General features: G+C 43.4%; 1 protein-coding gene across 2 annotated transcripts in view; it reads left to right on the top strand.

The window, feature by feature from the left end:
- Nucleotides 1-5,105: 5,105 nt before the first annotated feature.
- Nucleotides 5,106-12,372, top strand: part of LOC116706628 (adenylate cyclase 9) — a 35,784-nt gene continuing 28,517 nt past the window's right edge. For both annotated transcript variants that reach the window (XM_032543577.1, XM_032543570.1), the window contains exon 1: nt 5,106-9,260. In XM_032543577.1, the coding sequence (XP_032399468.1) occupies nt 7,373-9,260 (1,888 nt within the window). In that variant the 5' untranslated portion in view covers nt 5,106-7,372. The remainder of the gene's footprint in view (nt 9,261-12,372) is intronic.

Raw genomic sequence — 12,372 nt, 5'->3', positions numbered from 1 at the left:
ACAAAATAGAAATGCTGTTTTTTTTAATAGCTGTTGACAAATTATCCCCATGCAATGACTAAAAACAGCCACCAGGAGGCGCCTCAAGTCATTGTGTTAGGAGTCAGACTGACGACATAGCAGTTGGCATGGTAAAAACAAGCTTTCTGTCTTTCTATCAGTTTTATTTTTAATACAAATAAAAAGGAGACAACAGCAGACAATCCCCTGTTGGAAAAACATGGAGAAAACATCTTCACTTTTGCTTCAAGGGTTTTAACAACTATACCGTACTTTTATACTTTCATTTTAAAAAAGACACAGTTCTGTCTTAATGCATTTAGTGATAATCTATTCATATTCTTATACTTTATATTCTTATACTTTTCTCACTGATAGTTTGCCATGATAGAATATTGTTTCTGTATTTCTGTGAGTTCATTCAAAGCAGTGAATCAATTCTGTATACCAAGAAGAGTGTATGTGTTTCAACAAAAGTGGTCAGTCCGAAGTTAGTTTGGTGTTGCTGCCATGAACACTTTTTGCACTGATCTCACATTAACCATATAACCAACAGCAGGGCCAACTGAACTGTGACAATCACTCACTCAAGTCTACTTTAAAATCACATTTAAATGTACAGGATGTTGTTTTGGTCATGTTTTTTACAATGTCATATAGGTTTCACAATATATAATCAAACAAAATTACTATTAAATGATTTAGTACAGCATCAGACAGTCCAGGGCATTCTGTAGACAGTAGAAACACATGACATTATAAATGTAAATATAGATAACTACTACAGCTGTATTTGCATGCAGCCATTTGTTATAAATGCTTACAGTAACACATTAGAACAACCTTTTGGCACACCACCACGTCAAACGTTTATGTCGAGAAGAAAATGAATTCCAGTGGTGATGACATCTTTTTCTTTGCATCTGTGTTGTTGCTTTTGTGTCTCTGACTAACTTCATTTAACTGCGTTTATTCCTTCCAGCGTCTTCTTATTTTTTAAGGAACAGTAATTAAAACCAACTTAGCTGAAACGAAATTGATACATCTGTACATTATATGGAAACTCCCTTCCTAAATGACATAAATATTCTGACATAAATAATATCAGAAATAATTATACATTTTCTGACATCCTGTCTCATTCCAGTTTTTCATTTTTCTTTGGTGGGTTTAAATATTAGGTGGATGGTCCGTTTTACTTTTGGTGCTCTTTGGATGTTTTTATATGGGTCTCAGTGGTCCCCTAATACCATATCTGAAGTCTCTTACCCAAAATTCAGCCTTGGTGCAGAATTACAGCCACTAGAGCCAGTCCCACAATGAGCTTTCCTTAGTATGTGCCATTTCTGAGTCTGTACTGCCTCTTTTGAGGAGGAAGGGGGGGGGGGGCCTTGACCAACTTTCACTTTCCTCGTTTGAAAGCCATAATGTCTCTATGTCATGGGTGGGCCAAATTCTCTGGGCGGGTAAGGCAGAGAAAGGGGAGGTAACATTTCCCCTTATGAGATCATAAGGGGAAGATTCCAGCCCATCTTACCTTTCATTTTCTCAAAGGCAGAGCAGGATATCCAAGGCTCAGTTTACACCTGTTGCCATTTCACCTGTCCCATTTCATTTCATGCCATGGGACCTTTAAGAGTATGACATTTGGTTGGGCACTTGGAGGCCACAATATGCCAGTTGTCTGTGGATTTGAAGGTATAGGACAGTCTTTAATTTTGACTGATTAAATTCAACTAATAGATTGGTTATGTTTAAATCGCATTATTTTAAAATAAAATAAACCACACAAAAAGTCATGTATAAATGTCTCTTGGAATCCATGACCTTTAGCCTGTAGGTGATCCATGCTACTAGGGGCTAAACCAGTTTAGCCTGTTAGCTAATATTTACTACATAAGACTAAACACTAAATGCAGCTGAGGCTGATGGGAATGTCATTAGTTTTGCAGGTAAAGTAATTGGTTGTGAAACAAAATATTGGAGAAATATCTCACACAGCTCACTCTAAACAAAAAATGTCAACCTCATGGGGGTGCTAAAGCAAAAGTCAGGGGATCACCAAAGTCATTAGGATTCATCCTCTGGGCACCACGAAAGTCTGTACAAAATTTCATAGAAATCCATCCCATAGCTGTTGAGAGATTTCCGTCAAGACCAAAGTGGTAGAATAACTGAGCGACTTTAGCATGGCAAATAATGCTGCTGGTAATACTGCACATGGGCTTTTCAAAAGTAGAACACATTCAAGAAGGAAACTCACCATTTAATATGAGCAGAGTTAAGCTTTGTCACCATATCCTTTGGCAGCATGTCTCCTCTCTGGTGCTTCTCAAATACTTGGAAGAAAAGCTGCAGCTGTCCTGCAGCTGACCCTGAGCTCTAAGGCAAGGAGTTAATTTCCCCACAGCGGCCAATAAAATATCACATAATCAACAACACCAGGATGACACACGCGACACAGGTCATGAACACACCTGCACATATGTAGTGAATGCTGTAAATATGGAGCTCATATTGTGTATAATCTGTGTTTGCTTAGCAGACAGGCCGTGCTCCCGGTTTAAGGCACAATGTTAACAAAGGCTTATCAGTGCAGCTCTATCAACTCTCCAAACAGGCCTCTTGTAAGCTCTCGACCATAAGCACGCACACATGCACACGCCACCCATGTACCACTTACACACACACACAAACACGCACTCACACACAAACACACTTTAACGATGCATAGTGGCTTACTGGCTTTATTGGATTAAAAGTTTAAACATTATGGCTTTCTTAAAGGACACACAGCTCTTGACAATAAGCACACACACACATGCACACGCCACCCACATACCATGCACACACACACACACACACACACTGAAACTGTACTATACTGTAACTGTTTGTTAACTTATTTTTATTCACCTGCTGTTCACAATCCCATCACTTCACTATCTCGAGCTGAAAGTACAGCGTGGTCTATAGAAAATCCAGTATTGTGTCTATTCATGCCCATGAAGCACATACCACCTCGGATATGTGATAGCCAACGTGCCTTAGATATAAATAACAATACATTTGTGTTTCCTCTACACAATTTTCCCTTAATAACTCTTATTGTGTAATAGGCCACAGCACAGTAAACCATCCTGCTTTCTTTCTTGTGGTATTTCCTCATTCATTATACTTGGCCTTGGAGATTAAACTGTTGCCAAACTGACAATTTCCTTTCATACCTCGTTATTTTCTACATTTTGTAATCTACTGGGGTTGTGGAAATGTCTGTGTAATTTTTAGTCCCCCTCAAAACAATTCCCCTGAGATAGAAACACCTAAGCCTTCTTTTTTCCCAAAAGTTAAACAGTCATATTGTAGGCGTACATATTTGTTTCTCATTGTTTATTTCCTAATAATATGTTTATGTACGCACCAACCAGCAAAGCAAGTTCCTTGATAATGTTACTTGGCAATAAATAATTTTCTGATTCTGAATGCATCTCTGTAAAGCAAAATACAATAGCCTATAATAAAATAACCTGAAAAATAATGCTTATAAGTATGGTATGGGTTAGTTACGTAATACACCAAATTTAGCCAACATACCCCTTCCAATTACTGTGTAGTCTGTGTTATGCTACATTACAGAAAATAGGAAAGACTTTGAAAACATTATTAATGTGGCAGTAGGCCACTTGAAAACATAGTCTATCTCAACTCAAGTGTGTAATGATAATACAGGTTCAAGGAATGAGTCAAAACATGAACACGCCATGGTGAGAACACCTTCTGTAGAGCTGTCGTGGCAGGACACCTGTAGGTTATGTCTAGCCTGTGATTAGCAATGTAATTAATAATGTTTATTTTAATAGGGGGTTGATAATAATTTGGCAGTAGGCCTAAACACGCAAATATCCGACATAACACGTCAGTCCAGACGGTTAGTCAGTTAGCCTACTACATGCGATTTGAACGCCGGGCTCCACTCTGGACATCCACCATGGATGTAGGCTATAAGAAGGACATCCAGCACACCACTAACCGTCAAGTGAGGCAGAGACAATAAGGTAGATACCGGAGGTCAGAGTCCGCCTTCAAATTAAAGGCGTTGTTGTTTGTGTTTCACTTAGGTAACGTTAAAACTTTCTACAGTCAAATATAACCTATATATATATATATATATACATAAATATTTACTTGATATTTACTTAGCTGATATTTACACAAGCCATATTTAGCATTACGAAAATGAGTTAACTTTGGCGCTTGCGAACGTTAGTTGATGATGTTTGCCTCGGTGTCTCCAGATCTCGCGAGAGTTTGTTGCTGAGACAGAAACAGGTCTCAAACAAAGTTGTTTTCCTCCAAATTTGCCCGTTTGTAAAAGCCATGTTAGTGTCCGAATTTTCGGGTGATATGTGGCTCATGAAAAATGGGTCCATTATTTACATAGATGGCTATGAGGCGAAAGAATAGACCGTAGACTATGCTCAAAAACTGTCGCTAGTCTCCTTAAGAGGCGTGGCAGTTGCCCACCTGACACACTATAAAATATGCTACATAAAAACATATGTAAAGTAAAAATCCTAATAGGCCAACGATGTGTGAGTTAATGCACGGTAGCTCGGTGGTTCAGTGGTTAGCACCTCGGCCTCGCAGCAAGTTGGCACTGCAGAGTTCAATCCCCGGTTTGCGTGGGTTTGCGTGGGTTTCTCCCCCCCCCCCATAAAGACACGCGTCCAATGTAACTATTGGGCTGCAGTTGAAAACAGCGCATTTACAGAAATGTTGACTAATGTGCATTGTCCTATTCAAATAAATATTTTTTAATGTTATTAAGTAGGCCAACGTTTTTTTTAAATAATTCATTAGCCTTGTAGACCTATTATAATATTACCCTAAAAGATAGCTAGGCTATGTTTTATTGTATTATTATTATGCTTTTGCCCATCTTTGAAGGATTCTTCCATATAGCCAACAAAATGATTATATCCCAAGCCTTCCTGCATTCTGTAGTTTTGAAAGCTAAGCCAATGTGAAGTGGGCTATTTAACTATCTTATTGGCCGTCTTGAAAGACCGGAAACCGTGTATTTCTTTTTTTTTTTTAAACTGTGGTTTGCTTGACAGGCACCAACCCGTACCGCCACAACAGCTGGGGGAGGATTTCCGACCCAGTCACAGCGAATATGGTGGCAGCTACAGGAGTGGAGATATTACGTTCGCCCCGATAATACGGAAAACAGCAGCAAAACTCCCGCTGTGGGTCTGTTTTTATTTAGCCCCAAAATCCAGCAGAGAGCTATATCAGAGGGAAAAGGGAGGCAACCAGCGGCGGACGGAAGAGGACGCACCACAGCCAGAGCGCACAGTGTTGTGTTTGTTGGACACAAGCATGCCAGCAAAAACTAGCGCTATCCAGACCTAAGGAATCGGTTCATATAAGGAGATAGTGCCGTTTGCGGGGCGCTTTTTGATAATCTCACCGAGGATATATCCAAGGGCTTTCCTTCATTGATCTGGGGATTTTCTACCTTTTTTTTGCTCTGGGGGAATGCGAGGGGAGGAAACCCAGCCTCTGCTCCAAATAACCAGAGACTCCTAACTGGGTCTCCTCTCCAAACGCAGGAAACACGGCCTGGGAAAAAAAAGTTTGGGAGCTTTTGGAAACGAGAGGGGGCCTATCGCTGACGTTTTGCACGCATTGTACAACGTGATTTTTTAAGTAGCCTACTACGTTTTTATGTATACAGCTCTTATGTTGTTCCACAGATGAAGTTTATGACAAGCAATTTCAGTGTTACACACCGTTGGTGTTGTTATTGCAAGAGTTTTGATCATCACTATTTATAGACCAGCCTGTTCCGACCGAGGCTGTTCCTCATAGCAGTATATTTTGCCAACTGCGCGCAACAAGTTGCAGACACTCCCAACAGAGGCAAACCTACACTAATGCGGGCCAGCAGATGGTATTTTCTGCGCTTCTCTTTTCGAATTAAGAGTCTTTGAATATCGCAGGCTATACCCCTCCCGACCCCCTCTTTGGAAGGCAGAGGGGGAATAATCGTTGGAGATCCGGAGAGGGAGTTCAGGAAAGGACGGGGCTGGATCCGTGGGAATAGGCCTGCCTGTCAGGCCTCTTATGCTCTGGATCTTGGACTGGACAGGACTCCCACATATCTCAGTCTGGACTATTTTCGAGGGCTCGCTGAAATAAAGATGAAAGGAGAATGCATGGGAATAAGAAATGCAAATCCTTTGGACATGTAGGCCTATGAGAAGGGATGTAGTGGAAGGTAAAGTCGCCTCAATTACAGATCACCCACTTTTTAATTAAGAAAATTAAGTTTGCCCACATTTTAAGACTGCGTTATTAACGTAAAACATTAACAGCATATGAAGTAAATCACTTTATGTGAAACGAGAATAGCCTTTGAGTGAGGAATTATTAATTTTTTGAAAATATTTTTAATTACAGTTTGACGCTTCCTTGTAGAAAATGTAGTCCACAATTTTTTATTCTAGCACTACTAGCTGTTCATCACGACACAATTTTTTTTGGGGGGGGCGGAGGTGTTTTTAAGAGGGAAGAGGGAATGTAAATTGACCATTTGTCGCGCATGTTGTGGGGATCAGAGGGAAAGTGTAACTTTTGTAGCCACTTGCTGTGCACAACGCCAACTGTTGACAGTCTGGATCTCATACAAAGAAGCCCTGTACCTAACGCTGTTGCACGCGATCAACGTTATTTCGGAATGAAGAACAATCTGGATATTCTTTCCTGACACCGTCTGATTCTGTAATGTCAGCAGTATCGAAATATTGCGCACAACCAGAGGAGGTCATTTTCAGTCATGTAACGTCAGCACCGACTTGATGAAGGCATAACAACGTTGCATCACCAGTCCTTTTCCGAGAAGGATGCTCAATTCAGGAGGCAGAAAGAGTGATGACAGTGTTTTTACCGCAGCTGGAGAGAAAGCCGGGCTCAAACCCAGAGCCTCTTTGGAGAAGGATACGTGTAATGTGAGTACTGACGCAAACCCGGGTTCGGATAATGAACTGCTCAAGAAACTGGAACGGCTCGTCTTGTGTGAGTGAGTGTGCAGGCTGCTGTGTGCGTAGCAAAGACGTCTGTGTCGTGCTCACCATTCATGCACTGTGATTGTTCCAACAAACACCTTTGCTCTCTCTCTCTCCCTCCCTCCCCCCCTCTCTCTGTCTGCCTGTCTGTCACTCTCTCACCGCCGCCTCCTCCCTCCTCTCCGTGCCACATGTGCACACTGTGTCCACGCACCGCGTCTAATTACCTGGGGTCCATCAGAAGATATTATTAATATTTAACATCTCCCCGCGCCCCTCTTTTTCTCGTCAAAACGGTCAATATGGCCACTCTGCAACACCACCGGCAGCTTCTCATGCATGGCACGGAAGTGAGCTGCGACTCCAGCGGGGATGGCGCTGTGACCGTGCGGATTACCAACAGCGCGCCACACGTGCATCAACATGAGCCGCTGAGGGCTGCCAGCAGTGGAGCGGGAGCAGGAGGCGTTGGGGCTGTGAGTAATATTAACCCTAACCTCCACAAATACAGTATATCCTCCAGCTGCAGCTCAGACTCCAGACCGGCTGGGACCTCCACTTCCAGGGTGCGTAGGAAGGCGCCGCCACTTTTCGAGCGCTCTGCTGCTCAGTGCTGGGACCCCAAGTTTGACTCCCCCATCCTGGAAGAAGCGTGCCAAGAGAGATGCTTTCCTCAGACACAGCGGCGCTTCCGTTATGTCCTGTTTTACCTGGCAGTGGCAGCTGTACTTTGGGGTGTGTACTTTGGGGTCAATAGTGACCGCTGCAACCCCATGGCCTTCCTAGTCCCCACAGGCTCCTTTTTAGTCCTCTTAGTACTGCTCTTTTTATTCACCTTAACCCAACCCTACACGTGGCTGTACAACCAAACATCCTTGCTCCTGATCGCAGTCACCTTCGCCATCACCTTAGCTCCACAGATACAGACTGCTGGCTACACTGACCTGAAGTGGTCTGGCGGTGGCAATGCCTCATATCCCTCAGCAGACAAAGTAGCACCATCCCTAGCCCCTTGCATCTCCCCCGTTGGCACCTTTTCCCTGTGCATGGAGGTTCTGTTGTTATTATACAGTGTCCTTCATGTTCGTCTGTATGCCTCAGTGATGCTAGGGCTCCTGTATTCTATTCTATTTGAAGCATTAGAATGGCTGCCCTTGCTTCAAAAGAGTTATGACGCTACTGGATGGGGGACAGGGTTAACAGGTTCAGGTTCTGATTGGGAAGGAGACACCCTCCGCTGGCTGAGCCCGGCCAAAGCTCTGCTTCACTTGTGTGCCCATGTCATTGGTATCCACCTGTTCATCATGTCAGAGGTGCGTTCCCGCAGCACCTTCCTTAAAGTGGGCCAGGCTATCATGCACGGCAAAGACTTGGAGGTGGAGAAGGCCTTGAAGGAGCGTATGATCCACTCTGTCATGCCCCGGCGAGTTGCAGATGAGTTGATGAAACAAGGTGATGATGAGGGCGGGGGTGAGAACTCTGGCAAGCGTTATTCCTCTGGTGCCTGCTCAGCCTCCGCCGTCTCAGTGGGTGGTGGAGGAAGCGGTGGAGCTTCACAAGCCCAAATTGCCACAAGCACCAAGAATTACCCTTATAACAATCACAAACGCAAGAAGACCTCCATCCCCCGTGGACAAATAATCTTCCGGCCTTTCAATATGAAACGTATGGAGTCTGTCAGCATTCTCTTTGCGGACATTGTGGGTTTCACTAGAATGTCTGCCAATAAGTCAGCACCGGCCTTGGTGGGCCTTCTCAATGATCTGTTTGGACGTTTTGACCGGCTCTGTGAACTAACCTGTTGTGAGAAGATCAGCACTCTGGGAGATTGCTACTACTGTGTAGCTGGCTGCCCTGAGCCTAGGCCAGATCACGCCTACTGCTGTGTAGAGATGGGCTTGGGCATGATCCAGGCCATAGAGCAGTTCTGCCAGGAGACATGTGAGACCGTCAGCATGCGTGTCGGCGTCCATACGGGCACCGTCCTGTGTGGGATCCTGGGAATGAAGCGCTTCAAGTTTGATGTGTGGTCAAATGATGTCAATCTGGCTAACTTGATGGAGCAGCTGGGGGTGGCGGGCAAGGTCCACCTCTCGGAAGCTACTGCCCGATTCCTGGATGACCATTACCAAAGGGAGGACGGGCAGGTGGCGGAAAGAGCCGGGCAGAGTGTGGTGGAAAAACTGAAGGGTAAGTTGCTGTTCAACTCTAACTAGTTCTCTACATAAGTCTAGAAAATGGTGCAAGGGTGCAGAGACTAGACAGACACAGGACAGAGGGTGAAAGTTATGGAAATACATTTTACTTGGCTGTCTGCAACTTGTTCAACATTCACTGCTCATAAGCATACACACACACACACACACACACACACACACACACACACACACACACACACACACACACACACACTCTGTCTCAATACTCCGTGAAGAGCAGCATCAATGGAACTAATCTCTCCAGCAGGGGATTCCTTGTGGACTGTCTAATCTTAGGTCTCTTGAGAACAGAGAGAGTCTGTTCTATTGTCAGGCCTTGTGTCAGAGTGTATTCACACTTGGCTCTAAATGGTGCCATCACTCTCTATTTGCAGACTGGCAAACAGTGACCGAGTGAGATATTGACATGCAGCTTTTGTTGAGGGAGTGAATAGGAGAGAATGGCATCTAGTTTCCTGCCGAAATATAGACCCATAGTTTCCTGCTCACAGAAAGAGATGACCTTAACAGCATGTTTCTCTAGCAGTGCGGGTTTGACACGGTACATTTAGCAGAAAAATGGACATCAAGAGAAATCACTTTTTGTTGAGAGGAATACATTGTCAGAATCACATACTACTGCTTTGTGTAGGAGAAAGAGTAGTGGAGTAATGTGTTGAAGCAAGTTACAGAGTGAGCACTTTACCGGATTAAGGTCTAAGACCGAAACGTTGTATTTTCTAAATAAATTATTACTTCTGTAATGGTCAGTGTGCGGGACTCTTTCTAAGATCCCCGATCTGCTACTTTTGGTCACATCCTACGCACCTGCCCAACAAAAGAGCAGGGCAAAAAAAGCTTTTCTACGTTGCACAGAGTGGGCACTCAAAATCAATGAACAGATCACTTTTTAAGGGTGTTAATAATAGTTTAATCCTCTTTAATTTGCCACTTGCCAGAGATTTGTCACACACTCAGAATACCTTGAGCTTTATTAGACATCTGTCCCTAAGTTAAATGACAGTTACGAAATGTAGGTAAATATTTTTTTAATTCCGCACACCCCTTGACAACACTCAACTGTCTGTTAGCTCTTCTGTCTTTCTCTCCTTTCCTTCCATGCTCCACATCTCTGCCTCTGCTTTGTCTTCATCCTTGTTGTGTTATCACATTCATTGCCTCAATCTCTCACCTGTCTCCCAGGCCTGTACATGTTGTTTGTTGTGTAACACGGCTTTATGGTTGTCGGGTTGTCTTTGGTCAAGGCTTTGCTATAGATCGCCCAGCAGGCAGAGTGATTCGCCTCAGATAGCGTGCTTTCAACCATTCTCTGCTTGTTAGTCCCTAAATACCCATCTCCCCACTCTCCTTTAAACAACAACAACAACAACTAAGCAAACGCAGCTTTGTTTGACCATGAATGCAGCCAGTTGGTAGGACACCGTAGTTTTTAAGTAGTTGCATTAGAAATGGACTGATTCTAAGGGATATATGTAATGATTATGAGGGATGACGTAGAGGCAAACAGTCTCCCATCACTGTGAAGTACATGGAGCGTATATTTTGTCAAGTCTATTTTAACTGCCAAATCTCAAACATCTGCTTAATGTAGTTAATGAAAGATGCAGGGATGAGTCATACCTCTGTTGACAAATGAATTAACTATGCAGGTATGTGATGAGAACATCAAAGGAAGATAAGAAGTTGAGACTAGATAAGTTTGAACTGTGCAAAATGTTTTAAAGAGTACGCATATACAGTGTATACAGTATGCAGTGTGTAATATGCACCTTAAAAGTGTGGAGCTGTATCATAAAATTAAAAGGACAGTAAGTTTATTTACAGTGTACAGTGGCCCAACATTCAGAAGGCCATTCTTGAAATAGTGTTTGATCATCAATGTGGACCTCCAAGTCCCTCTGTGGTTCAGTAAACAAAGAATTAATTTTTGGTTTCCCATTCCTACTTTATCCAATCAGGAGAGAGAGTGCTACAAAGAGGAGGTCCTCCATCCTCCTCCATCAGTGTGGCATTTGATCGCTGGAAAAAGCTCAAAGTTATGAAGGGTTTGAAAAGCAATGCGCAGCTAGCCTTACTGCTTACTGGGAAGTTAGCGAGAATGGACAGAAAGTTAGCAAAAGTGCTGATGTAGCCCGGTTTAAAAGATTACAATACAATTGCTCTTAAATGTGAAAAAGGTCTAACACAAATTTGCAGTCAACACAGCAGTTTTAAAAAACAATTTGGCAAATTGGGTTTTGTTTCAAATGCGCCCCTTTTGTTCACTGGATTTATTAAAGGTGCTCTAAGCGATGTTGGCTGACGTTACTTCTTGTTGATGTTCGTATTATTTTCAAACAGAACAAGACTAGCTTGCCCCTCCCTCCTCCTCATCCCATCCCTTCCCTTCTGTGCTTCCGCACACTAACCCCCCACCCCCACCCCCAAATCCTTCTTGACTATTATTGGTTGAAACGCTGGAACACTGTGTATGCTTCGTGGTGCAGGTGGGAACAGTTAGTTTTTGTTGCTGTTTGTAGACCCTGGGCTGTCTACAGAGACCACTTTTTTTTTTTACACTGTGTTCTGGGGACAGGGAGCTCGCGGATAGTGAGGAGATGTTTGCTGTATGTGACCCCAAATGTTGTAGCTTAAAACAAGCATGACATTGCTTACAGCACCTTTAAAATCACTTGGTGTCTTAAAAGTCACCTAATACACAACCACTTAGGGATCATTGTATTGCTTTTAAACTGCATTTCCACAGATCATGTCCGCCTGTCAGTAACTCAGCAATGGACACTCACTCTCTCAGGCCAGTCACTCTCTTAAATCCTTAGATGGTAACCCAGTGATTGTCACATTCTACTATTGTCCTTCCTTCATCCTCTCTATTTCTGCAATCTGTGCGTGTGTGTGTGCGTGTGTGCGGACGCACGCAGTGCAGAATAGCAGCATGTTGTATATCCTCAGACTCGAGGTTTAGACCTTGAACTGTTCTAATGGTATCATGGGGTGGCACTTTGTCAGTTGCAGTTCGTGTGAGTCTGGAGGTATTGTCTGTGTGTGTGTGTGTGTGTGTGTGTGTGTGTGTGTGTGTGTGT

Source organism: Etheostoma spectabile, chromosome 2 (assembly GCF_008692095.1).
Source record: "Etheostoma spectabile isolate EspeVRDwgs_2016 chromosome 2, UIUC_Espe_1.0, whole genome shotgun sequence".
Lineage (NCBI taxonomy): Eukaryota > Metazoa > Chordata > Actinopteri > Perciformes > Percidae > Etheostoma > Etheostoma spectabile.
The sequence above is the reverse complement of the archived record's forward strand: the minus strand, read 5'-3'. Positions and strand labels throughout refer to the sequence as shown.